Below are 27,245 nucleotides of genomic sequence, written 5' to 3'. Positions count from 1 at the left end.
ATCCTCACATTTATTGAAGCTGTCAAACAGTCGCAAATCATGAGCACTGAGTGACTAAAACAACACCGAGCACGCTGAAGATACTCGGAAAACACCTGAGCATGCTCGTAAATCTCGAGTAACCAGCGTGCTCGCTCATCACTAGTCAAGTGTCATTTTACTGTGACCAGATTCTATCGCATGCAAAAATCGGATCACAGGTGTGGAGAAGATGGAGAAATTAAGTTCTCCATCTTCTCCACACCTGTGATCAATTGTGTGGGTCGGGGTATATCAGACTGCACTCGGATGACATCCGAAAGTAGTCCGATGTATTGCACACACCAATAGACTTGTATGGGTGCGCGCCGTTCAAAAAACGCTCTCAAATCGCAGTATGCAGTGAATATAAAATTTGTCGGCGCTGCTCCATAGTATAACATTGTAATGAGTGCTATGAAAACATCAGATAGCACTCGTCCAAGTTATACCCTGGCTATTCGTCGGTGTGAGAGAGCCCTAAAAAGGGAACCTGTCACCTCCAAAAATGCTATGTAACTGCAGATACATTATTGCTTGAAAGTTTGTGAGCCTTTCAAAGTTGTGTTGGACTTCTGTCTAATTTATACAGTAGTCTGACTGTGCCCTGAACGTTTCCAGCAATTGTAGATTAGTCCTGCATATTGGCTTGGAGGAATTTTAGCCCTTTTCTCCCTTTATAAAAAAAAAAAAAAAAAAACACCTTCAAAAATCTATTATATTGGTGGCGTTTTCTCCCGTGAACTGCTCATTTTAGATATTTTCACAATATTTCTATAGTATTAAAAGAATCAGGACTTTGACATTCCAAAGGGTTCACAAACTTTCAATCACCACTATATACTGCTAATTTGTAAGTAAGTAGCATTTCAATCATGTCTGTCAGGCTCAATAAAACAGCGGCTACAGAAAGAAAATTAAGTTAAGTTATCTTCTCCCTGAAGCCACTCGCCTCCAGCCATTTGGGTGGTGAAGAGGACATTTAGTCATACACGTGCTTTAGAGCAGGCCAGTGCTGTGGAGTCAGAGTTGGTGTCCGCTTTGGTGGAGTAAGAGTCAGTCTTGGTATAAAATGGACAGACTCTTAAAATATATAATAAATTGGATACAGTAGTTCAATGCATGATGTGCTGAATATTTAAGAATTTGGGAAAGTTATGAAATTTCTGTTCTATTCCTGATCTAAGGATCTATGCTTTTAGTTAATATAAATCTGTGCTGCACTTTATGTACATGCTCAGTAGTGAAGCTCTTCCTCTACAGATCAGAGGGAAAAGGCACTGGGAAGGAATAACTGCACTCATCTCAGAACTGCTAGAGTGAACAGGAAAACAGGACTAAGGAAAGTAAATAGCTTGATTATTGTATCATAATGATAATGAAAAGCCTGAGGTTACAATTTTACTACAGTAAATATATCACTTAAACATAAGCCATGTAAGAGGGAGTCAGAGTCAGAGAAATTGAGGAATTGGAGTGGGAGGTCTGACTCCGCAGGCCCTGGAGCAGGCTGTCAATCAAAGTGCAGGAGAACAATTACAGCTGAGCTCACAGCATAGTGAGAGGTGACTAAGAGTGCCCTGAACCGCCCCAATGACTGGAAGTAAGTGGCGGCAGGGCGAATAAAACTAAAAGTTCTCTCTGTAGCCGATGCTCCAGTAATCCTGCCTGACATAATTCAAATGTCACTAACCTGCAGATTACCACTACATCTATAGGAAAATAGCATTTTTCTTATTTATTTATTTATTTTTGGGGGGGGGGGACGGACACATTACCATTTATCTATTCCTCACTGTGATAATAATTATAGTGTTTAACCTGTTGAATGTTGAGAATTAAACACATATACATATATACATACACACACACACACACACACACACACACACACACACACACACACACACACACATACATACATACATACATACATACATACATACATACATACATACATACATACATACATACATACATACATACATACATACATACATACATACATACATACATACATACATACATACATATATATATATATAATTTTCTAAACAACCCCAGCAACAACAAAACTGCACCTTACAACATTTACTCCTCTTTAAACTCTACGACTTGGTGGTTAAGGCATAAAAATTAATATACTACGGTGTTATCAGGCCAGAAAGGAACGTTTCCAGATGCAGGATTAACATGAATTAAAAGCTCAAATATCTGAACAGCCGGGAATTCACAGCATATAGGATTACAAATGGCTTTCATTTATTGCAAATTCTCCACTTCCTTTATGAGAGTTAATGAGTAATCAGGTGTACATGAGTAAATGTAAGTGTGGGAACGGGAAGCAGGAAGGGGAAAAAGAGAAAGTGAGGGAAGAATGATGAATAGATAGAAGCAGCTGGGTGGAAAGAAAGGAAGAGTAAGGATACGATGACATGGGATACATTTCCCATGAAATTACCTCCATAGCATGGGGATGAGAGTTCCCCAAATCTCACCTACAATGCTGGCACTGGCATTCAGAAAATCGGAATGGAAAATCTGCAGCGAACCCATGCAAACACATGCTTAGGTTATGTGCACAAGCTCAGTATTGGCAGGAAAAACTGTGGGTAAAATATGAGCTTTTTTTGCCACGCCTTTGGTGCAGTTTTTTTAGGAGTTTTTTCCCATTCACTTCAATGGGTAATAAATGCAGCAGAAATGCTGAAAGAATGAACATGCTCTAGCTATGAAACATTCAAATCTGCAAGGAAATTTCAGAAATCTCATTCACTTTGCTGGTACAGTAAAACTTTTTTTTTTTTTGTGGGAAAAATTAAATGTTTGTACATACCCTTGGGGTAAACACGCATGTAACACATTTGCAAATTCTGATTGAGACAAAACAAATCAAATTAAACATCTAAATAATGGATTATGGAAGCATCCTTCTGATCGCTATAAAAAAGTTACCCACACACAATAACATCAGCTAAACCCATAATGTGTGAGAGCATCACCACTCTTCTCTCACAGCAAATGTTAAAAGAAAGAACACCTGTAATCCTTTGTTCTTACTTAAACAGGTTGTCCAGGTTTGACACAAAAGTCTGCAGTCAATCTATGTGACTGCAGACTTGTGAACCCTCGCAGAGCCCACTGTCAGGATTCTCCAGTGCCTATAGCAGGTGATCATGTGGCCACAAGTATGCAATATGAATACTAATGGCCATATTCCGACTAGACTTGAGTGAGGCCATGCACGTCTAGTCAGAATGTGGCCGGGAGTATGCATATTGCATACTAGCGATCACATGATTGCCTGCTCCCGGTACTGAAGATTCCTAACAGTGGGCACTGTGAGGATTCACAAGTCAGTAGTCACATAGATTGACTGCAGACTTTTAAGCCAAACCTGGACAACTCGTTTAAGATGTGCTGCTATCAAAAGGTGTCTTTCAGCATCTTATTTCTTTCATTGATTTTAGAACACATGCATGCTCGGTTAAGGTGAGTGCTCATCTGTATGAAAGAGTTGGGAGGAACAACTGTCGGACAAGCAAGTATTCAGCAATAGTTATCTAAGGCATTTGGTCATCTTTAGCTGCATATTATTTTTACTAGGATGCAAAAAGAAAAATATAATAATAAACACCCATCATGGCATGTTGTTCTCCATAATGATGTTACCACTCAGACTACTGTTGTAGATATAATGGTGATACAATAAGGGTAATTCATTTAGGTCACATAATAATCAATGGTTGCAATCATAATGAACATTCAAATGTAGCAATTTTTTTTCCTTTCTGTGACGCAATTGGTTTGTAATGAAATTTACCAGAGTAATGATAGCCTAAGGGTCAGAAAACCAAGGCTACAATCAACAGCAAACTACTTCTTCGTTGTTAAACGTATATTTGTACAGAAAATAATAGTAAGAGTAACATTTTTCCCACTCCTATCTTTGCCATTGTCCAGCAAAGAACTTGTTTGCAGTTGTTACATATAGTAATGGGTACACTAAATGGTGGACTGCAGCCGCACATTCCTACTCCGGCACCCTGGCATGTACCTGGCCAGAAACTGCAGCTCCAATTCTCGCAGAGCAGAATTTACTATGTGTTTAGACTTGAATAACAGTTTATTCAAGGCCTAAGTCACGAGCTGGTTTATGCCCGAGGCCATAACCTCACAACTCTGCATAGAAAACAACTGGGGAAATGAACAGCTATGAATATGGACCGGCAACCAATGCTTTATGGGCCCATGATCGTTCTTTCAATCTAAAATATTTAAATGTTACATTGTGCCATTTAAACACCCAGCAAACAGTTAATTCAATGGTCTTTTTCGGACAAATAGAAACCCCTTCGTCAGTGCAAAGTATGAGAACTGATTTGGCTAGGTGAGAGGCTCTGGACTGAAGTCTAAGGAGTAACGGTTCTCCTTGTGGGGATGCCAAGGTAAGGAGGCTCATTCGCCGTGCGAGGCTCCGCTGGGAAATTTAATATGCAAATTGCATCTTCAGAGAAAAAGAGGACTTGAACTCTACAGCACCACCTATTGGAAGCAGCAATCCTACAAGTCACAATAGACCCTTTAATGAGTCGTGCAATATGACTTTGGATAATAGCCAAATCAGAATCTCAATTTACAGACACGGTGTTTCGGGCTAATGGCCCTTGTCAGTGCAAAGTATGAGAACTGATTTAGCTAGGTGAGAGGCTCTGAACTGAGGTCTAAGGGGTAACGGTTCTCCTTGACGAGGGCCAACAGCCCGAAACACAGTGTCTGCAAATTGAGAACCTGTATGTCACTCTCCACAAGGAGAAAAGTTACCCCTTAGACTACAGTGTTAGACAGAAGATAGAAAAATATTTAGATTTGAGAGTCCTCAGTGGTTGATACCTTTTAATGGCTAACTGAAAAGATGGTAACAAATTGCAAGCTTTCAAGACTACTCAGGTCTCTTCATCAGGCATAGAATAACATGAAGTCTGAAAAGTCACATATTTATACACAATAGGACACAGAAATAATGCAACAGATGAGACAAGTGACATAAAGCAGAACTTTGAGTATGGGAGAGGGATAAACATTTGTGGCCGTAAATATTGGAGCCGTTCATAGATAAGGTGTGGTGTGAGAAAGTTTTGTTCTGTGATTGAAGTCTAGTCGAGTTCTGGGATGACCTCACAGGTCCGAGGATCACATTCCTTAGTTGATGTAGAATGACCTAAATCCATGCGACACATTCATTCCTGCATTGTCTGATGAAGAGACCTGAGTAGTCTCAAAAGCTTGCAATTTATTACCATCTTTTCAGTTAGCCATTAAAAGGTATCAACCACTGGAGGGCTCTCAAATCTAAATATTTCGAGAAACTAAAAGATTTTATATCCTTGTACAGGACCTACGACAGATACCTAGAACCAGATCTCCTAATTATTAACCCATCCTTTCCCTAGGCAGGATCTGAAAACATAAATTAGCTCTTCAGATACAGGAATGGATCTGACCTCACCGTGTATGTGTGGCTGATCGCTGTGGGTATGACTGCTATCCCATCCCAGTATGTATAAACACACTATGAATGGAAAGACACATTCAAAACAGGAAATATAGGACACCCCCCCCCCCCATTCATGTGATTGGTGAGGTGTCCACAAGATGGATCAGAAACCTGGGTGACCACTTGTGATTCTCAGCACATGCCAGGATAAAAAAAAAATAAAAAATATGATAGTAGTAGATCTATTGAACCACATTCATCATCTATTCATAGGTGTTTATTTGGAGGGGGATCTGACTGCTGCGACCCCCACCTATCCTAAAAATAAGCCCTTCGTGACTACAGCTTTAATTAAGTTCATGGGTCTATGGCTGTGGTTGTATACTTGTAACTACTGCTTTCATGGACAGGGAATTAAGCAAAAGTCACGCATGTGCAATATCACCCCATTCAGAGTAAACCAATGTACTTGTGATCGGTTGGATCCGAGTAGTTGGACCCCTATCAATCATATATTCATCACCTATGCTCTGACCAGGTAATACATTGCGTTTGTAGGAAATTAATGAGGAAATTTGACTTCTATGCAGTCTTAAAGATTTAGATATCGTCAAGATCACCATCATTCTTACAATAAAAAGGAATGGTGTCAGAAAATGACCTATTGTTTAAATCAGGCTTTATAAAATCTATCTTACAATCTTTACATTGGCCTCTAAGCATTATACTAGACTCACACTTGTTATTTTGTACAAATGACTTTCAGCAGTCTCATTACCATCAAAGACAGGATTACAGTGAAAGGGGACATCTCTATATACACAGTAGAAAACACAGCAGCCTCCATTCACAATAAGTATTTTTACATCTCAACTCCTACAGTTTCCTGCACAATGACCTTTGCACATATTAGACCTGCTCAAATAATGCTTCTTTATAAAAGACAGGGTCTGAATCACTTTATTGCTACTTATTTCCATATGCCCAAGAGTCGAGACAAGTCTTAAATTAGACCTAGTGGCCAACATGAAAGCCAAGATTTTTTGTTTCTTCTTTTTTTTTGTTAAATATAGTAAAATTAAAAATGTTAAAAACACACATTTACTAAACAATAAAAAAAAAATGAAATTTTCCATTGAAATGCTATTTAAAAACATCAAGTGTCACAGATGCACCTCCAATGAGCAATAGAATACAGATATATCTCATTATGGGAAGCAATTTTGCCAAAAATTAACTTGATTTTTTTTCTACATGAAATAAAGGACGTGTATTACAGACGTATCCCCAATAAAATCAATGAGAAGCTTTTATAAAACATATTTCAAGCGCGTTCAGATATCCGTTTTTCACAAACAGTACGTCTTCCGTGATTTTCATGGATAGAACACATCCATTAAAGTCTATGCGGCTGTTCACATGGCCATGTTTTTTCTGAGGACCGTGAGTCCGTACAAAAATCATGGAGACTATGACCATTTTTACTGGCATCACAAATGAAAAGTGCCAATACAAGTCTATGCGCCGATGAAAATCATGGACAGCACACGGATGGCATTAGTGTGAAGTTGATGAACAATGCAATGGATAGGAAAAGCTTTGTAAGCGATTTAGTCATACGTGAAAATCACTGATGGTAAATACTGACCAAACACTGATGACACTCTTACCACTTTGTGGGCTTGAAAAATTACTGATGCCTGAATGAAGCCTTAAAGAGTTTAAAACACCAATTTTGCCAAAGAATCCGTACCAAAGATAAGGTCATAAAAATATCATGAAAATACAAATATGTTTTGCTAATTGAGTAAACACATGCAAATTGTTAAGAATTAACTAGTCTGAATGTTATATGTGGAGTCGAAAAGTAATTTTCCCCTAATATGGGGCAATTAGCACCAGCTTCATAGGGCGTTTTCCTTCCTCTGGATCAATATATTAGGTTATACTCCATGGACTTGTGTCATCTTTCAACCTCGAGTCTAAAATACTATTGTGCTCTAGCGTAAAATAATTATTTTTAGAGTTAAAATTGTATCGCTGGCGGTTAACACCAGTGTAAGAGCCAAATAACAAGGTTGTATTTTTAGTAAGTTTATGTTTTAATACTCATGTGGCTAAAACATCATGTGTTGTATTTGATGGAGGCTTACGACCTGCGAAAGGTTGGAGACCTCCATTTTGAACCATATTAGAAATAGTGACCTCCTGTACGCTCTGGAGAACCGAAGCAGGTACTATGTGGAGGAACACGGATTGCCTACACAGTGCTCTTTGCACCTTTCCTCTTAGTTCCACATTCATTACATCATCCATCGATCATTGTGTGAGGTTTTTATCATGTAGAAGATAAACAATTTCCAATTAGGAAATGAAGAGCTCCGATGTTTAGCATGGTGATTCATCATGAATAATGTCCTGGTCTGTGCCACATAAAAAGATAGTCATTAATGGTAATCAAACATACGCACTGGGACATTCAGAGACATTCATGCAAGTCCTGGTAGAGCTGCAGGAATCGTTGGCGAATTTTGTGCCTCAAGCTATGGGGAGAACAAAACTTACCAACCGCACATAAGGCATAGGGGGAGATTTGTAAAAAGCAGGGCTCAGGTTACAGAAAGAGAATAGTGACATATGGGGCAGATTTACTTATACTGTTGTAATCTAGACAGCTCAGAATTGGACTAGACATACCAAATTTATCACAGGGCCCATGCCAGATGATACATTTTGTGTTTCTTTAGACTGGTCCTCTAAATTTAGAGGGGTTGTCCAGGACTAAAATGATTGATGAAGGTCATTATGAAATTGGAGGGAGTCAGGAACTAGACACCCTCACCCAGTGTCGGACTGGGGTGCCAATGGCCCACCAGTAACCAACGCCATGGACCCACTTTTCAAAAACATGGGAGATCATGGGCATTTTTCTGGCTTCACCAAAAAGTGCCAATACAAGTCTATACGTACATAAAAATCACTGTCAGTGTGAAGATGATGAACAAGTCGGAGTCATGTCCCAAAAGCACTTTATATAGTTATATGGTACCGGTTTGTTTAGTCATAGGGGTGTGCTTCATTTTTGTTCAGTCATGGACGTCACTGCCCACTCTGAATGATTGTCCTTCAAGCGCCGATGTCACTCAAAACTGTTGTAAAATCCCGCACTTGCGCAGTGTGCAGCTTGGAGCCGCGCTTGCGCAGTGTTGAGATCGGGCAACAGCGCTGGCGCAGTGAGCAGCTTTAATCTGCTGCTCTCAGATTAAAAACCTTCCGAATAATTCCCTCTGATCATGGAAAAAGCAGAGCAAAATATGCATCAGCCCAGTTCCTTCCAAGGTAAAAGTAGTGAAATCAGAGAGGCAAAGGTATTGAATAATGAGAGAGTATGTCAGCGTGCTTTAACTATGGAACATTTCTCTACAGTGACAGTTATTACAGCAGCAACTCAATAGCCTGACAAAAAAATGTGCTTGAAAATTAAATTGAGTAAATGATTTAACTCAATGGAATCAATAAAATATTAATATTACATGGAGGTCCAGTTCTCAGTAAGGTTGATTTGGCTCACCAATGAATGTAAGTATTATGTGGTCATCTCATTTCTAACCCTCAAAAGATCTCTTAATTTGAGTACTTAGCCTTATATTGACCAGTCTCCTGAATTCATATTGACCCATTACCAAATGTCATCCAGTCAGTCAGGGTTTCTATTCCATTTAAAGGATGGATAAACAATATCTTTGTCTCCTGGGTTCCAGTCATTTCTACATTCTATGGATCTGAAATCACTGTCCTTTTTGCTAACTATAGTGACATTATAGGGGTTGTTTGGCTTTAGGCTACAAGTCTGCAGTCACTCTAACTTGAGAATCCATACATTGTGCGCACTGCTCGCTGTGAGAATGCTCTAGTGCTGGCTCCGGCAGTGGGTGGCTATGTGACTGCAAGTAAGCGATTTGCATGCTTCTGGCCACATTCCGACTAGACTGTATCCAGTCCAGCTAGTTGGCATGTGAACGCATGTATGCAGATAATATACTTGTAGATCAAACATTCTACAAACTAAAATTTAGGCTTGTCGTATGTGAAATCCTAGGTGCCCATCAACAAGTGCATTAATATTGGTTTCAATAATGAAGGTGGAATTTCAGTGCCGCCTATGTGTCCCATTACAGTTCAATAAATGGGAGTGGAATTTTTGAACCCTACTCAAATGAAGAAGAAAAAAAAGGGGAGATTACAAGGCAAGTTGTACATTTTTCAATTTCCTATAGCTGTCACCCCATGCGATACAGAAATTTTCGGCAACCTAATGCGCTAATTTTTCTTCAGAAAAACGGTTCCACACCTGACCGTAGCCTAAGAGTTCTGATAATATCTGGACATAACCCTAGCATGCTGAATCTAAAACTTGCATTTATTGTTTCCACTAACTGAATACTAACTGAATGAATTGATCTGAATCAGTTAAACTATATATAGTTATAGTGCAATAATAAGATGTGAAAACATTTATTTTCACCATTTCATTAATCATTAGCAGTAAATGACCAGCAGCATGTTACAAGCCATCATACGTACATGCATTGTACACAGATAATCTTATGTAAAAAAAAAAAGAAAAAAAAAAAAACACTTCTAACCACCTTCATGGGCTGAACATAAAAGTTTGTCTAACATGGCGTAATCAGCAGGCTGGCAAATTTACAGATCTATCTGCTATTAGAATGTGAAGACTCAAATGGTTAAATCGCACAACGAGGAGGCAGAAATGGTTAACACCATTGAGACAAATGGTTCAATCAGATTAAATCGTACTATTTTAATTACGGTACAGTCAGCACACCAATGTGGATGCTGCATTTTCTTGCTCTCGTAAAACCATTATATAAAAGGATTTAATTACAGGATAATATTACATGTAAATCAGTCAAACATGGAAATGCAAATATTGTATGGAAATTATTATTTAATAGAACATTCCAGGTAAATTAATATTCATAAATTATGCTTTGTGTAGGATCTAAGGGCTGTTGGCGCGTGACAAGGGAATTCTACTTTTTGGATCTTTGCATCAGCTCTTTAGGCCGTTTACTAGGTGTAATACAATATTACTTTCCAGTAGTTTATTAAAGGTTTATTTCTAAAACAGTATGTTATTCCCCATAGGGGATAACTTCTGATTAATGGGGTCCAAAATCTGGGACCTCTAGTGATCTCAAGAATGGGGCCCTGGGACCCGGCTCTGCAGAGTCAAGTCAAATTGATGGTCAATGAGACAGCTGGTGAAAGCAGAGCTTGGCCATTTCGGTCAATCCCATAGACAATAAATGGAGTGGCGTTTTCACAACCCAATCCAGAAACACACTCAACTGACTTGCAGGATCGATGAGAGACAGCTACAATCAGTCAGTGGCCGCAGAGGCAGGGAACCAGTGCGGCACTAAACAGGAGCAGCCAGATATCAGTAGGCAAGTACAGAACTTTTTTTGCAATCATGGTACTACGGCAATGTTTTTCCTGTAATTGTAATGGAAAGCGGTGCCCTTTTTTGTCGCAGTTGTGGCTGCGACACAATTTGTGATTTCAGCAATAGGCTATGCTGGGGGCGGAGTGGGCAATCTAATGAGAATCTGGCACCAAGTTTTTGCTACCTAATCTGAGAACAGCGTAATGTAATGGAATAGACCACAAATCCAACGATGTGTCACTTAGTGGGTGGCTTAGTGTGGTTTTGATTTAATCAGTTTTATCAGCAGGAGATTATCACTAGAGGACTGGTAAACCTGCTCCATATTCATGAGCTCTGTATAACTCTGCCCTCCACCACCAACTGACAGTTTTCTTCCTATGCACAGTATACACAGAAAGCAGCCAATCAGTGGTGTGGGCAGGGTTATATAGAGCTCAGCATTCAGAGAACTGACATATTAGCAGCAGATTATAAATTTATTTGATTAAAAATGCAGCAAACAACCCAGTAAGTGATATGTTGCTGGAATCTGGGTTTCTGCCCCTACATCATATTGTTCTCAGATACGGTAACTGGTGGCAGATTTCCTTTAAAGGTTGAACACACTAAATAAAATAAACAGAATTACCAATAGATAAACCATTCTCTCCAAATTGATCACATAAGCTACAAATACAAACCTCCATGATATCTATGGACAGATGCCGTGGTCAGCAGTATGAAACATTGCTATAAGCATCTAATAAAAAAAAATAATAATAATTTATTCAGTTTACATACCAGGACTTTGTTTTCAACTTTATCCCCTTTGATCTCAAGCTTCACCTTCTTCCGTACGGCAATCTTAATTTTTCTTCCAATAACATCCCGGATGCTGTCTAAAAGAAGAATAACAAATTAGGATGCAAAAAAATAAAAAATAAATATTGATTTTCATAACACTAGTTGAAATGTAATAGGTTTCCTCAGTCTTTTATCTCTGTTTACAAAAGGTTATAATAGAACCATAAGGCATATAAAAAAAAGAATAATACATGAACTAGTGGCATAAAATCTCAAGGGAGTTTAGTTTAAAGGATTATTCCCATCTTAAAAAGATGGCTTTAATTGGAAAGTGCTTGTAAAAACAGGAAACCTTACAATCTACTTATTAAAAATTACACACAGTTGCCTTGAAAATCATTATTGTATTTATTATATATATATATATATATATATATATATATATATATATATATATACACATACATACATACATACATACATACATACATACATATACACTGTATATTGTTAATACCTCATTGCCTAGGAGGCTGTTCACAGCACAGTGGCCAAACACGCTCCTTTCTATTGTGCTTATAAGCACTGCTCTGAAGCTGGCGGGAAAGCAGGAGTGTACTGTTAAAATTTGGCAAACAATGCCCTTTATCTAAACTGTCAATCAAGCAGGAGCACTCAGCCCTCAGCAAGCAGAAGCCAGGAGGCTGGGGAGCGGTGCGCTCCTGAATAGAGAAGACAGGACAAACCCTTTAAAAGCAGATGCAACATGTTATCGGATTCCACAATAAAGACAATATGCATTATTAAATACAGCTCTGACTGATGAGGCTGGTGTACTTACTTTTGAAAAACTCTGCAAGAATGTTTTTATCACCCTTTGTAAATACCTCCATGTCCAATATTAAAATGAGCATTTTAAGAGTCAAGATCTGCACTAAAAAATGTTTTGTTTTTTATTTGATTATACAGCCATTTTGACATGAATTTTCAAAGAAATTACAACAGCCTCATCAAGTCAAAGAGATCTATTTAACAATGTATGCAGTTTATATTGTGAAATCTAGAGACAGATTTGCTTTAATGTTGGGATCAGTAGAGATATAAATTGCAATAGTATGACAGTCAGACTACACACACGCAAGCAAAACGAGGCAAGAAACAAATCACAGCACTTCAAATTCTCTGCTCCAGTAGGAAACCACATCATGTGACAGAGGGTTTATGCATGGATACTAAATATTAGAAGAAACTTATCACATATCCGGAGATATATTTCCGTTCATCAGACAAGAGGAACAGAACAGCGCAGGATCCCAGAGACAGCAGCAGGTGAGTATATTAACCCTGCTTTTCTGTTTGTATTTGCTATACACTTGTACTGTTCGGGTCAATATGACCCGACCTATTAAAGTCTGGTAATTTTTATATTTAGCTACTTTAAGCTTATTACTTGAATACCAGTTGCATTATTTAGCTGTATTTGAACATAGTTGGTCAAAAATAAATGAAAATCAAAACTTCAGTTTGCTTTATTTTCTTTAGAAAAAAGTTGTGCATGTTCACTTTCATATTCAGGCATTCTTATATTCTGCACTGAAATAACTCACATGTGCTTTACATAAATATTTACTACAAGTAGGACATGTAATATTTGTTTTACCCCTGAAGATGGACAAATGCATCTTTTCCTTTTTAGGCTTTTTGCGGTTCTTGTGGAGGCTGTGGGTTCATGTTGTTGAGCATGCTGCTGGATACTATGGCTGCTGCTCCTTCACTTCGGGGTTTCACTTTTCTTCTTAAAATAGATGACACAACAAGTGACTTTCCTAATTCTTCCAGAAAGTCTTTGTTTATGCAGTTTATTGGCGTTGCGATCGGGGGTTATAAAGTTAAACCATTGGCCACCGATTAGTTTTGTGTTTGCTTGTGTACGTACAGTTATATGAAAAAGTTTGGGCACCCCTATTAATCTTAAGCTTAATGTTTTATAAAAATTGGTGTTTTTGCAACAGCTATTTCAGTTTGATATATGTAGTAACTGTTGGACACAGTAATGTTTCTGCCTTGAAATGAGGTTTATTGTACTAATACAAAATGTGCAATCTGCATTCAAACAAAATTTGACAGGTGCATAAGTATGGGCACCCTTATCATTTTCTTGTTTTAAATACTCTTACCTGCTTTTTACTGACGTACTAAAGCACTTTTTTTGGTTTTGTAACCTCATTGAGCTTTGAACTTCATAGCCAGGTGTATGCAATGATGAGAAAAGCTACTTAAAGTGGCCACTTGCAAGTTGTTCTCCTGTTTGAATCTCCTCTGAAGAGTGGCATCATGGGCTCCTCAAAACAATTGTCAAATAATCTGAAAACAAAGATTATTCAACATAGTTGTTCAGGGGAAGGATACAAAAAGCTGTCTCAGAGATTTAACCTGTCAGTTTCCACTGTGAGGAACATAGTAAGGAAATGGAAGAACACAGGGACAGTTCTTGTTAAGGCCAGAAGTGGCAGGCAAAGAAAAACATCAGAAAGGCAGAAAAGAAGAATGGTGAGATCAGTCAAGGACAATCCTCAGACCAACTCCAGAGAGCTGCAGCATCAACTTGCTGCAGATGGTGTCACTGTGCATCGGTCAACTATACAACGCACTTTGCACAAGGAGAAGCTGTATGGGAGAGTGATGCGAAAGAAGCCGTTTCTGCAAGCACGCCACAAACAGAGTCGGCCGAAGTATGCAAAAGCACATTTGGAGAAGCCAATTTCTTTTTGGAAGAAGGTCCTGTGGACTGATGAAACTAAGATTGAGTTGTTTGGTCATACAAAAAGGCGTTATGCATGGCGGCAAAAAAACACAGCATTCCAAGAAAAACACTTGCTACCCACAGTAAAATTTGGTGGAGGTTTCATCATGCTTTGGGGCTGTGTGGTCAATGCCGGCACTGGGAATCTTGTTAAAGTTGAGGGACGCATGGATTCCACTCAGTATCAGCAGATTCTTGACAATAATGTTCAAGAATCAGTGATAAAGTTGAAGTTACGCAGGGGATGGATCTTTCAGCAAGACAATGATCCAAAACACCGCTCCAAATCTACTCAGGCATTCATGCAGAGGATCATTTGAAGAGGGCTGTCCATGCTCGGCGACCATCAAACTTAACTGAACTGGAATTGTTTTGTAAAGAGGAATGGTCAAAAATACCTTCATCCAGGATCCAGGAACTAATTAAAAGCTACAAGAAGCGACTAGAGCCTGTTATTTTTGCAAAAGGAGGATTTACTAAATATTAATGTCACTTTTCTGGTGAGGTGCCCATACTTATGCACCTGTCAAATTTTGTTTGAATGCAGATTCCACATTTTCTGTTAGTACAATAAACCTCATTTCAAGGCAGAAACATTACTGTGTCCAACAGTTATTACATATATCAAACTGAAATAGCTGTTGCAAAAACACCAATTTTTATAAAACATTAAGCTTAAGATTAATAGGGGTGCCCAAACTTTTTCATATAACTGTAGCTATTATTTGATCTAGCTTATTAACTGCCCCTTCAGTGGAATTTTAATCCAATATCATCTGCGGCTTTTTGTCATCTCGACTTCGTATCTCCAGTAAAGTACAACATCTCTTTTACCAAGGATACCTTGCGCCAGTTCAGGCTGGCTTTTCTTACAGTGCCCAGCATTATTAGTTTTCGTTTTAGCAACAGCTGCCCCAGTTGGTGCGATGTAAAAAAGTTGTCACATTTTGTCTTCTTAGTCCATACGTCAAATCTGAAAAGACTCGCATACCCTAGTTGTCTGGGTATCATGCCTTATCAGACTCAACTTCAGAATTCTCATTCACTTTCCCCGCCACTTGTGTGGTCCTCATCTTCGGACACTTTCTCCAGTGGATACCTTCTTCAGAATCTGAGGCGTTGGCAAAGTTTTTGCAATTCAGCTTCACTCAATGGACATCTTTGCCACATTTTTATACAACTTTCGAAATAGTGGGCACTCATGACTTTCAGGCTAAGTGCCCACGATGCAGAAATGCTCCTGATTTTTTCTGCATCTCCCTGGCAGGAAAAACGCATGCGGATTGTACATGCGTTTTTTCATGTCAGGGACAAGCGGATGTGAAGCGTTCTTCACATGCATTTCTGCATGCGGGTTGTCAAGCGCTTTCCAAGCGATTTTAGCATCACTTGGAAAAGTGCTTGACAACTTGGTCACACTATATAAATCCATGCAACCGGCATGGATTTATATAGTGTGACCAAGTTAATAATTGAAAAAAACAAAAAAACAAAAACATTATACTCACCTTCCGATGTCCCCCGGTCTCCTTCTCCGGTGCGTCCAGTGTCTTGGGCGGCTCGCGATGGTGTAAAATGACCTTCCATGACGTCATTTAGTCATGTGACAGGTCACACGACCGCTGATGTCGGCTGTCACATGACTAAATGACGTCATGGAAGTTCCTTTTACACCATCGCGAGCCGCCCAAGACACCGGAAGGTGAGTATAATTTTATTTTTTATTTTATTTTAATTATTATTATTTATTTTTTTTAACAGGTACTATGGTACCCGAGTCTGGAGGAGAGTCTCCTCTTCTTCAGACCCGGGTACCATCCGCACATTGAATCGCTTAATATCCGCATGTGCACATGTAGTCATGCGGATATTAAGAAATTCAATGCAAGTCAATGGCGGCAATTACGCCGCATTTCCGCAAAAATAATGGACATGCTGCGGATTTTTCCCTAATTATAATCCACAGCGGAAATTTCTGCAACATGTGCACAGCACATGTGGAATATCATTGGGGATCATGGGGCACGTATTACCAAGTGTTTTTTTTAAGCGTTTACCCTGCGGAAATTCCACAGCAAAAACGCTTGAAAAACGCATAGTGGGCACGCAGCTTCACGGGGTAAAATCAGCGTTGTGGAATAAAATAGCACTATATAAATAACAACAACTAAAAAAAATAAAAAACTGGTTAGTGTTTGTTGCGATTTTTTAACAAGAAGAGCTTATATGCTGCAGCAAAACAGACCTGTACTCAAAGCCCATCCATCTGCACTAACTTGCAAATGTATCGAGCACACGGACTGACAGGAAATGGAGAAATCAATAAACAATAGTAGATGCAATAAATAATCCAAAATTATATTATAAATCGCTTATGTGACTGAAAATATTGCAGGAGATCCGACTAAAATCGGGTCATATTGACACGAACAGTACATATGTAACAATAATTATTTCATACAGAATTAAAATGAATTTAAAAAACACACACAACACTTATAACAACAACACCTATCCATAAACAAACTTGTCTGCAGCTTTACAAACTTTTTTTGGGGGGTCAAATAGACCCGAACAGTATAGCAGGGTTAATACACTCACACCCCAAATACTCATCATAGGAACCTACTTTAAAGCAAACTATTTTAATTTTTATACTTTAGAAAGACTCAGATTTGTCCAATAAAAAACATTAACTTTGTAACATCTTATTTTTCACGTGTACTATTAATAAAAGAAAGAAATTAAAATAAATGTTTACTGTTTAAAGACTTTCTTTTGCATTACTGAAAAATGTAAGATGAAGTACAGGTGTGAACCCAACCTTAGCAATGGAAAAGCACTGCCTGAGGAATCTGTCACTTTACATATAATGGTACAGCTGATCACATGGATGAGCTCCAAAAATAGAGATCAATGTATGGGTCTCCATTGTACAGGTGAGCTTGTATTAAACAACATCTATACTGATCCCGATCTCTGTGTTCATGCAGCTTCAAATGTGACTGCAAAGTGACGCTTAAAAAAAAAAAAAAAAAAAGTTTCAATTTTTCCAAAATAACTTTCCAAAAATAATAAGAGTTACACACTGCAATATAACCAAGATCCGCATTCACAAAAATGGTTGCTATAGAAACCAACCAAAAACTTTGCAGTCAAACACATCCAAAACCTCTTAATGGAGCACTTGTCATGTAGAAACAAGTTGCTGTGTATAGACATCAAATGGTTTTCTCCTTTTTAAAATGCAAACAAGCTGTGCATAAGGTAGTGTGCAACCCCTTTAAATAGAATGCCTTAGGACAGAGAAAATGTCAGTGTGGAAAACCCAGAATAGAGCATAGTTGTTACAGTAGGGGGTAAGTCATTCTGCATCGAGTCATTCTCCCCAGCATGAGCTGTCAGATGGATTACAGCAGGGGACATCTTTAGACACATGAGTATAAGGATTTTTTATTTTATTCTTATTTTTACACAGGGACACTGCGGGAGCAGAATACTACTCTCAACATTGTCCCTTGCTTGCGCTGATCGCAGCACAAGCAGGGGACAATGATGAGGGCAGCGTTCAGCACCAGGCATTTGGGAACAGCGCTAACTGTATCGCTGATTCCCAAGCGCCGGTAAGGGTGATCCTGATGCGGCACACGTATGCCAAACAGGTGCACACGGACATCTCCAGTACTGGTTTTTGTGAAATCGGCCTAAGGTCAGCTCATAAAAAGTGCATTTAAAAAGGGAACCTGTCATATCCAGAAACTCAAGTTAACTGCAGATATAGGATTAATCTACAGGTAGATAGCATAAAAAAAACGAGGTTAGGCTGCCTTACTGGAGGAGTGGCTATAGGGAAAAAAATGAACTGATATCCTCCCTATAGCCACTCGCTTCCAGTCATTGGGGTGGTACAGGGAGCAATTATAGTCACCGCTCACTATACGGAGAGCACGACTGACACTTTGATCGTCAGCTTGCTCTGTGGGAGCGTACGCACATACACAGTCAAAGTGCGGGTGAGTGATTACATTGCACTCACAGTATAATGAGGGGTGACTAACCGCTCCCTGCACCGCCCCAATGACTGGAAATTGAGCAGCCACAGCTGCAGCCGCAGGGAGAATTACAAGTTAATTTTTTCCATGAGCAGCTGCTCCAGTAAGCCAGCCTAACATTATTGTAACACTGGGATTAACCCTATACCTGGAGGTAAATTGTATTGCTGGACATGAAAGGTTCCCATTAAACAAATATATTTGTGCTCTGGCAGCCCTTAAAGGGAGCACGTCACCGAACTTTCCCAATAAAGAGTAGGACCAGCATCTTTCACTGCTCTGTTACAGCATTGTACTGTGGTATACTGTACTAGACTACTTCTTCCAACAAGAATAAAACCTGAAGTAACCCTTATTCCACCATACCGCTGCACGACCAGCTCTATCCTCACCCAACCCTTGTAGACTGAGCCCTTGCGGGCAGGGTCCTGGATTTTTTTATTTATTTTTTTTAATTTTGTCTCTCACAGTTGTAGTGTACCTACGATAAAAATTACAGACCTCTCCATTCTTTGTAAGTGGGAAAACTTGCAAAGTCGGAAGTGTATCAGATACTTATTTTCCCCACTGTATGCACAGTATAATAGAATGCCGTATACTGAGGGTTTACAGGTGCTGGCCCTAGTTTATATGGGGAAAACCTGGTGACAAGTTCCCTTCAAGATGTGATTTTCGGGGACAAATTCTTTGCAGAATATACTGTATATTCCGTGGCCTTTGTAACAGATTCACCTTTTTTATGATGTGATATATCACAATTACTGTAACCTGCACCCAAATACGAGTATTCTAAATAGTACTAGTGTCGCATACCCTGGTCTACAGTAACTACTGGGATTGTAGCATCAGCGTCTTAGCAGCACTGCAGACATAAGCGGCTATATACTGCACAAAAGGTGATAAAGCTGCGCTCTGTATGCAGTGTATACAGCTCGCCTGCACTCGTGGCCAGACTGGACAGAGTTTACACAAGGTGAAGGTAATGCAGGTAAAACCGCTTCATGACCGCAAGCGACATTTGTCAGATCACTGATCTTGACGACAGCTACTTCGGCACAGACTTGAGGAATATAATAAGCAGCTTGAAGTAAAATTCAAGTCTACACACGTTATATGTATGACGGCAATATCTGCAAACCTGGCTCAGATAAGAAACCTTTAAGTCAATATGATGATCAGATATTAACTACATAACTGGGTCAGATTTATTAAAGGAAAAGTTTTCTACTTACAGGTTTGTGGCCTCTAATGAGCAGGACTGGGTTAAAATAATATCAGATGGTACACCCCCTCCCAGCGGGGGCTCTCTGCGCCAGTCAACTTATACTGACAACATAACTACAGCGCACATCACTGCTGCAGCCAATCCAATCACTGAACTCCGCGGCAGAGACGGCTGCAGCGGTGAGGCGTAGTTATGTGTCGAATACCATCTTTTCCTGCTTGTCTCAATGAACATTGAGAAGTTCATTACAATTTGCACTTGCCAAAGCCGTTCACATCTGCCCCTATTTTCCGCTTCCAACATTTCAACTTCAAGAAGTGACTATTTAAAGGGGTTTTCCATTCTAGGATAGATTTTCAGCTGTAGCCATGCTTATCCTAAGTACCGATGTAGACGTTCGTGCAAATCGGTCCACGATGCAACGGACTTGCCACGGGTCTCCAGACCAGAGAGTAACAGCCTCATGGAAATACATGAAGCTTTCACGCTCCGGTCAAGAGACCTGCAGCCAGCCCATGCATTATGGTCTGTGCTCGGACAGATTTGCACGGACGTCTGGATGAGCCCCAACAGTGTGTAACAGTTACACAGTTAGGATTCAGCTGTGTTTACTGGTTCGAGCGGTCATCACATATAGAATCATGCAATTTTCATACTTGTGGTCACGTGCCAGCTAGATTCTTTTCCGGTTTCTCTCAATGTCCATTGTGTACACTGCACACTGTTAAGATTCGGCATGCTTCAGTTTGTACTAGACTGGAAAATCCATTTAACAAACAGTTCTGGAAGATGAAGTCTTGAAAGCCGGAAACATGAATAGGCATCAGGATCTGACCCTCTTTAGGAAAGTGCAAATTGTAATGGTTAGACAACTGGGTCAGTGAATATCCAAAACAGCTGGTCTCAAGCGGTGTTTAAGCAATGGTGAATACTTAACAAAAGTCATCCAAGGAGGCACAAATAGTGATGCGACAACATGGCCATGCTCCAATATGTGCAAGGAGAATGAAGGATAATTGTTTTCTCTTATATCCTGCAAAAGAGTACCACTCCCCTGGATCCTGGTTTTGGATTGCTGGGGGACCAATTATGCTCCTGCTTAATTCATCATTCCGACCACCGGCACTGATGCTGTAGGCCAGGGATGTCAAATACACAAAGGGCCAAAATTAAAAGCATGGATTAAGTCGCAGGCCAACCTTGATATTTATTGAAAAAAAAAAAAAAATTCTACAATTGAGATGGTTATATTTGATAAGGAAAAACTATGAACTTTTTCATATGGAAACAAACTTAAAGGGGTTGTCCCATGAACAAAGTACATTTAATTAAGAGATCTTAGAATAAAATATTGGAATCATGTTATGCAAGAGCTTTGTATCTGCAACATTGGAGACTGGAAGGTAACAAACAATGCATTCTAGTGATCTGGCCAGCTTCACAGCCATGCTTTCAAGCTATAGAGGAAAGAGATTATAAGCACTGCACAAGTTCGACCTCTGCAGTGGTGGCTGGTAACCTAGGCAACTAGCAGTGAAACAAAAAAAAATCTATCCAGGAAGATTTTTAATTAAAAAATTGTAGAGCTACTTGTTTTTACAAGTATTTTGCAATTTTACCCATTGAAGAACATGAGACAACTCCCTTAATCTGTAGGTTCTGATCTTAAAAAGAGCTACTGTAAAACAAATTACTGAAAAAGGCAGTGCTGGCGATGATATAAAAGGTGTCAGAACGCACAATACATCACAGAATTCACAAGAAAATCGGATCTGGACCATGGAGCAAAGGAAGAAAAAGACCTGGTCTGATAAATCCCATTTAAAAAAAGAAAAAATGATGTCCAGATGTGTGTGCCATTTACTCAGGGAAGGCGATGACTACACAAAGAAGGCAAGACAGTGAGGGGCTTTAAAGCACCACTCCAGCAGTAAGAAAAAAAAACAAAAAAAACACGCTGGAGTGGTGCATTAAGCAATGTTCAGCCTAATAACAGTATTTTATCCTGCAGATATGGGGTTAATCTATAGGTTAAAAGCATTCTAAAGCTGGCCGACCACCGCACTGAAACCCTGGCCACCGGAAGGAAATGAAGTTTATTCCTTCTGGCTTTCAGTCATAGGTGGGGCTTCAGTCAACGCTCCGTACATAGTGAGCAGTGTCTGTAACCACGACCTGGCAATGACTGACAGCCGGCTCTGTACTGATGCACTGCTGAGCCGGCTGTCAGTTATTGCCAGGTCGTGGATACAACAAGTGCTCATTATTTACTGAGCGGTGAATGAAGATGTGCCAGCTGCGCCTTTATTACTGAAAGTTGGAGGCTTCCGGGAGGAATAAAAGTTAAATTTCTCCCAGGTAGAAAGGCTATCAGTGTGGCTGCCACACAGCTTTAGAAAACTATTAACAAGCAGATTAACGCCATATCTGCAAGTTATATATGTTCATGTGGGCAGAGACTTGTCAGTCACTGTCAGCGGATGGGGAAAAGCCGCCAGGTCCCTGACAATAAAAGTATGTTTGCCGCAGCATTTCAGAGTCAAACACACCTGGCTGAGATCATGATGCCTATGTTTTGTGCATTATGTATCCCAGATTTCAGTCTTTCATTTCCAGTCCACAATTTAAAAGCTGGAAAACAGTCAGAAAGCCTAACTGCCATCAGATTTCACCAAAACATCACTTATCTCTACTGGTAACGTATTTTTATTAATCCAGGTCCCACAATTAGTAATGGAATTGCACAGGTAAGGGATTTACCAAGGAGCAATGAATGAGTTGGTCTATGGTATAGTCAGTAACCATCATCAAATCAGCAGTGGGAAGTCAAGTAGTCCCTCTGTTGCTGGCGGCTGCCCCTGAGTAAGCTGCAGCGAAACCAAAACAGCGTCTTTAACAGATTCAGCTGGTAGAAGTGTGACATCATAAATGTTTAATGCAGGCAAGCTACAATGACATCACTACTTTGCTGCTGAGACATCATAATTGTGTTTCTCAGGACAAGCCCCCCCCCCTCCTCTTCCATTTTCATGTTCCATTTGGGAAGCAGAAAAATGGAAATAAAACGTTCAGCTACAGAACCCATTTCTTTGAATTACATTTTTTTTTTTTTTTTTTTTTTTTTATTTATTTATTTATTTTTTTACACAATCGTATGCAATTTTTGCTCCATTCACTTTTGGCGATTTGTACCACTCGTGTTATTTTTCATAAATACTAATCTAAGTGTCTGAAGAAGGGGGTCACACTGCTGTATGCCCAAGTAGAAGGAATGAACTTTATTTTTTCTTCATCCAGCTGTGATTTTTCCTGATCTGGAAAGCCCTATTGATTTTCTTCTTTTACCAATTCTGAGCCACTTATTTAAATGCTTTTTTTCCCCTAAAATGTCATTAGTTTGCATCCAGTCTGTCCATTATCCGTTTTTTTGATGGACAAACAAATGTAGATCTGCACAACGTTTATTTTTCTCTGTTCAGAAAGAAAAAACAGATAGCAGACAAAATGGAAATGTCCATTATTTTTACAATAATGTCTATGGGAAACATCATAATGGATGGTCATCTGTGAGGTCATCTGTTTAATGGATCCGATTAGCACTGCACATGCCCAGAGCACTGGAGGAGCTCAGACACCACTAGTAAAGACGGACCAGTTCTCAATGGGACATGAACATGTGCATGTTGTTTTGTATCTCTGTTTTTTTTCTACTAAATCTGTTACAAACAGAGTGATCATCAGCAGCCTTGATATTTTAATAGTTCTGTTAGGAGACCTGTGGCTGCTTTGTGCTTCTTGGTCCAAATTCACATCACACAAATGTGCGAGTCCAGACTTATTTTCATATTAGAACGGGGTACAAGCAAAACTGAGCTCACAGTGTATGCATTAAAAAATTTATTATAATAAAATAATAATAGATCAGATGATAACTCCCCTAGGACATGTACCTCACAGAGAATTGCATCAGTTCTACGGATAAAATACATTTTCATCTGCAGGAGGGAATACACATCACAGGGTAATCTTACCAGCGCCTCCATTGTGCCCATTCAGAATCTAGTAACGTATGTTATTCACCACCAGAAAATATGACAAATGGGCCATCTGTAAGCGCACAAATTCAGATGTGCAGATCTCAATGTTTTACGACCTGCGGGCCGCACATCCAGCCAATTAATGGGGTCATCTACGCTTGATATTTTTGCATCATTCAAATCAATAGGTTTTTATTCAAGGCTGCAGTAAGCCCCAAATCAAAGGTTTATAAAGTGCTGGGACCCCAAATAAATGGGGGTGCTGTTATTTTCTTACAACACATTACAAGAGGCAGCCCCTGAGAATAAGGGGGAAAAACAAACAAACACCATTTTCGGATAATGCTGCACTGAAATTTGGCGCTTTAACCATTCTGTATGACCCATACAAAGTCATGTGAGCCAAATGCTAGCTCCAACAAGGATATATGTATACATACAATTAGAGATGATGCTTTAAATATGTAACCCCCTCAATCGCCCAGCCTCAATTGGGGTCCTGGGCGATGAGGACACCCCCAGACTGGTCAGTGGAGCAGGTGGAAATGATACTTTAAATGTGAACCCTGCCCTAATTAATTATGTAATTTAAATGTGACATTTTATATATATATATATATATATATATATATATATATATATATATATATATATATATATATATATATATAAAATGTCACATTTAGAATATCATTTCCACCTGCTCCTCTGACCAGTCTGGGGTCTCTTCATCGCCCAGGACCCCAACTAAGGCTGCACTCTTGCAAATCTCGAGCCCCATTCTGCCCCCAAATAAAGTGCATGCCCCCTCCCCTGTCAGGTCCCCCTCCAGCCCCGCACACAGACAGGTCCCCGGCGTCCTCCGTACAGCCACGCCCACCCCATTAACCCCTGTGCTACCGAGAGGCCGCTGTCACCTGCAGAGCAGGAAAGGGTCACTCCTCCTTGTGCCAGGCTGCAGGCAGGCGGCAGGACGGGCATGCTTACCCTGTAATTCCTTGGGCACCTCCGAGCTCTCCTCTGTCATTTTGCCCCTCTTGTGCGCTGGTACCAGGCAGTGAGGTCCACACGGTTCGGCAGCACAACGTCCACAGCTACAAGGTGCTGCTGTCACTCCGACTGCGGGCGAAGCAGAGTGCTAGTGCCCATGCCCACCGCAGCTGCCCTCCATACCCCCAGATCCAGGTTACTCCGACCCAACAGGAAATAACCGTATCCCGGCTGAGAAATCCCTTGCACTGACTACTAGGGGGAGAGGCTTAAAGAGACAGGAGAGGGGGTGGGGTGTGAGTGGAGATAGGAGGAGGGGAGGCAGATAACAGCAGCTCTCTGTCTTTTCCCTCCAGCTCCATTTCTCAGGCATTCGCCTCCTCCTGCACTGGCAGACATGGCTGGTGATGTGAGCAGGGCACAGGAAGCACACAGCAGGGCTTAACCTCAGGGCACAGCCTCACACAGGGTAACCCTGGTTCAGAAGGGTCCACCCCCAGACAGCAGGATGGCAGGAAGCGGCATCCGAGGGCACAGGGTGGCACCAGCTTCTCTGCTGCTTCATACTCACAAGAAATCTTACCAGTTTAGAAAATATCATTTATTTAAATACTCCATTATAGAGTCTGAGAATTCATTTAATAGTAATGTAATTACTGGCACATATGGGCTTCATATCAGCTAAGAAAGGGGGGTAATCCAAGGGTCACTTGACTTTGGGTCACTGATCTCACACTGCTTTTAGAAATAGGTGGGGATGGCTCCCATAAACTCCTGGGTAATAATATGGCATCATAGTTGGCAAAGTGGCACTTTATACTGATAGGAAGGTTTTGTTTGTAAAGGGTTAAGTGACTTTTGCCATTGGTCTTACAGATGGGTGCCACAGTTATGTCCAGACTGGTCAATAGGCAATAAAGGGGTTTTCAGAATATGGCAGATAGAAGGGATCGTTAGAAAGTAAAGGAACAAATATTCCCACTAAATCTCCTTCAGCTCCTGTGCCACCTCGCCTGTGGTCTCAGCCAGGAACGGAAGTGATGACTTCCAGATCCTCCGTCACCTCACTGCTAAGGCCACTTATATGCTGCCAGGTGAGATAACTGAAGGACAGGATGTCATCACTCACTGTGGGAGATGTCCTATATATCAGCCTCTGATCTCAGTAGACAATCCATGGTCATGTGACTGATGGATAGGAAGTCATCACACCCGCTCCCGGCAGCGCTGTAATGGCGGGGTATTCAACTGTCAAGTGACAATGATTTTTTATTTTATTTTACAATCTATTTGCTTTTTTAAAACATGTAAAGTCTTGGAAAACATCCTTAAATATTGGCATTAAAGGCAAAAATAAGAAAAAGTGACGGAGTCCCCACTTGTACCGGATTCACATTATGTTTGGGTCACACGTTTGTGGTTCCCGTCTAAGAGAAGCCCAGAAAAAATGGGATTTAGACAGAACTGATGAAGCCATTCACTATAATGAGGCAGATGGAGTCACTCTGTGTGTGGCCTCCATTTTGTCCAATTTTTCAGGAAGGAACAAAAGTGATCGACAATGCTTTTATGCCCAATTCAAAAAGGAGCGTACTGCTGAAATGGAAGCCACATATAGGACGTAGGACTCCATTTGCCTCAGTGTAGTGAGTGGCTCCATCAGAAGTTCTGTCTGTATCCCATTTTTCAGGGATCATAGAAGTCCCGTAGGAACCACAAATGTGAGGCCCATGCATAATGTGAACTCGGTGCAAGTGTTGAAACCAGACCTGTTTACTATTTTTGAATAAGTAACTGGCATTTTTAAAGGGAACCTGTCAGTCAATTCATGCTGCCCAAACCATGAGTTAGAGGCTGGCTGCACCATTGCAAGGCGTTCCAGAGATAACATAGTTTAAAGGGAACCTGTCACCAGTTTTGTCATATAACAGCTAAAACTATGAACTTGTTCAGCCTGTGCCGCACTCCATAAATGCTTATATAATCCCCTAACTCCTCCTTTATAGCCCCCAAAAACCTTTTTAAGTTCTCCAACGCTGTATGGAAATCGGGTCGGTCCGGTCCGATGGGCGTGATTTCAGGCCTGTCCATCCCTATCCCCGGCTGCTGCTCGCCGTCCTACTTCTTTGATTGACAAGCAAGACGCCTCACATCATCCACATTGCCAGGCGAAATCTTGCACCTGCACACAGAAATCGTGGCTTGCACATGCGCACTATACTTTGCCCTACTGCGGGCTTATGCGCACTTATCTTTTTGGCTCTGCCCGCAATACGGCAAAGCATAGTGCACAAAGAACGACGTAAAAAATAAAACCAATTCTTCACCTGCTGTTGATTTGTTCATTCTGTCTCTGTCACGTAC

The 27,245-nt window shown here is 40.2% G+C and overlaps 1 protein-coding gene across 3 annotated transcripts in view; it reads right to left on the bottom strand.

The window, feature by feature from the left end:
* The window catches only part of CARMIL1 (capping protein regulator and myosin 1 linker 1), a 344,138-nt gene extending 318,797 nt beyond the window's left edge, over nucleotides 1–25,341 (bottom strand). Inside the window, exons 1-2 of one of the 3 annotated variants that reach the window (XM_073678871.1) lie at nucleotides 24,809–25,341; nucleotides 11,772–11,869 (exon numbers count right to left, since the gene is read on the bottom strand). In XM_073678871.1, coding sequence (XP_073534972.1) covers nucleotides 11,772–11,869; nucleotides 24,809–24,872 — 162 coding nt within the window. In that variant the 5' untranslated portion in view covers nucleotides 24,873–25,341. The remainder of the gene's footprint in view (nucleotides 1–11,771; nucleotides 11,870–24,808) is intronic. The other 2 variants (XM_073678872.1, XM_073678873.1) reach the window with 2 other exon arrangements.
* Between the last annotated feature and the right edge of the window lie 1,904 nt (nucleotides 25,342–27,245).

Source organism: Phyllobates terribilis, unplaced genomic scaffold, assembly GCF_046119375.1.
Source record: "Phyllobates terribilis strain yellow unplaced genomic scaffold, ASM4611937v1 Scaffold_4__5_contigs__length_816908805, whole genome shotgun sequence".
NCBI lineage: Eukaryota > Metazoa > Chordata > Amphibia > Anura > Dendrobatidae > Phyllobates > Phyllobates terribilis.
This window is presented reverse-complemented; position numbering and strand designations above follow the sequence as displayed.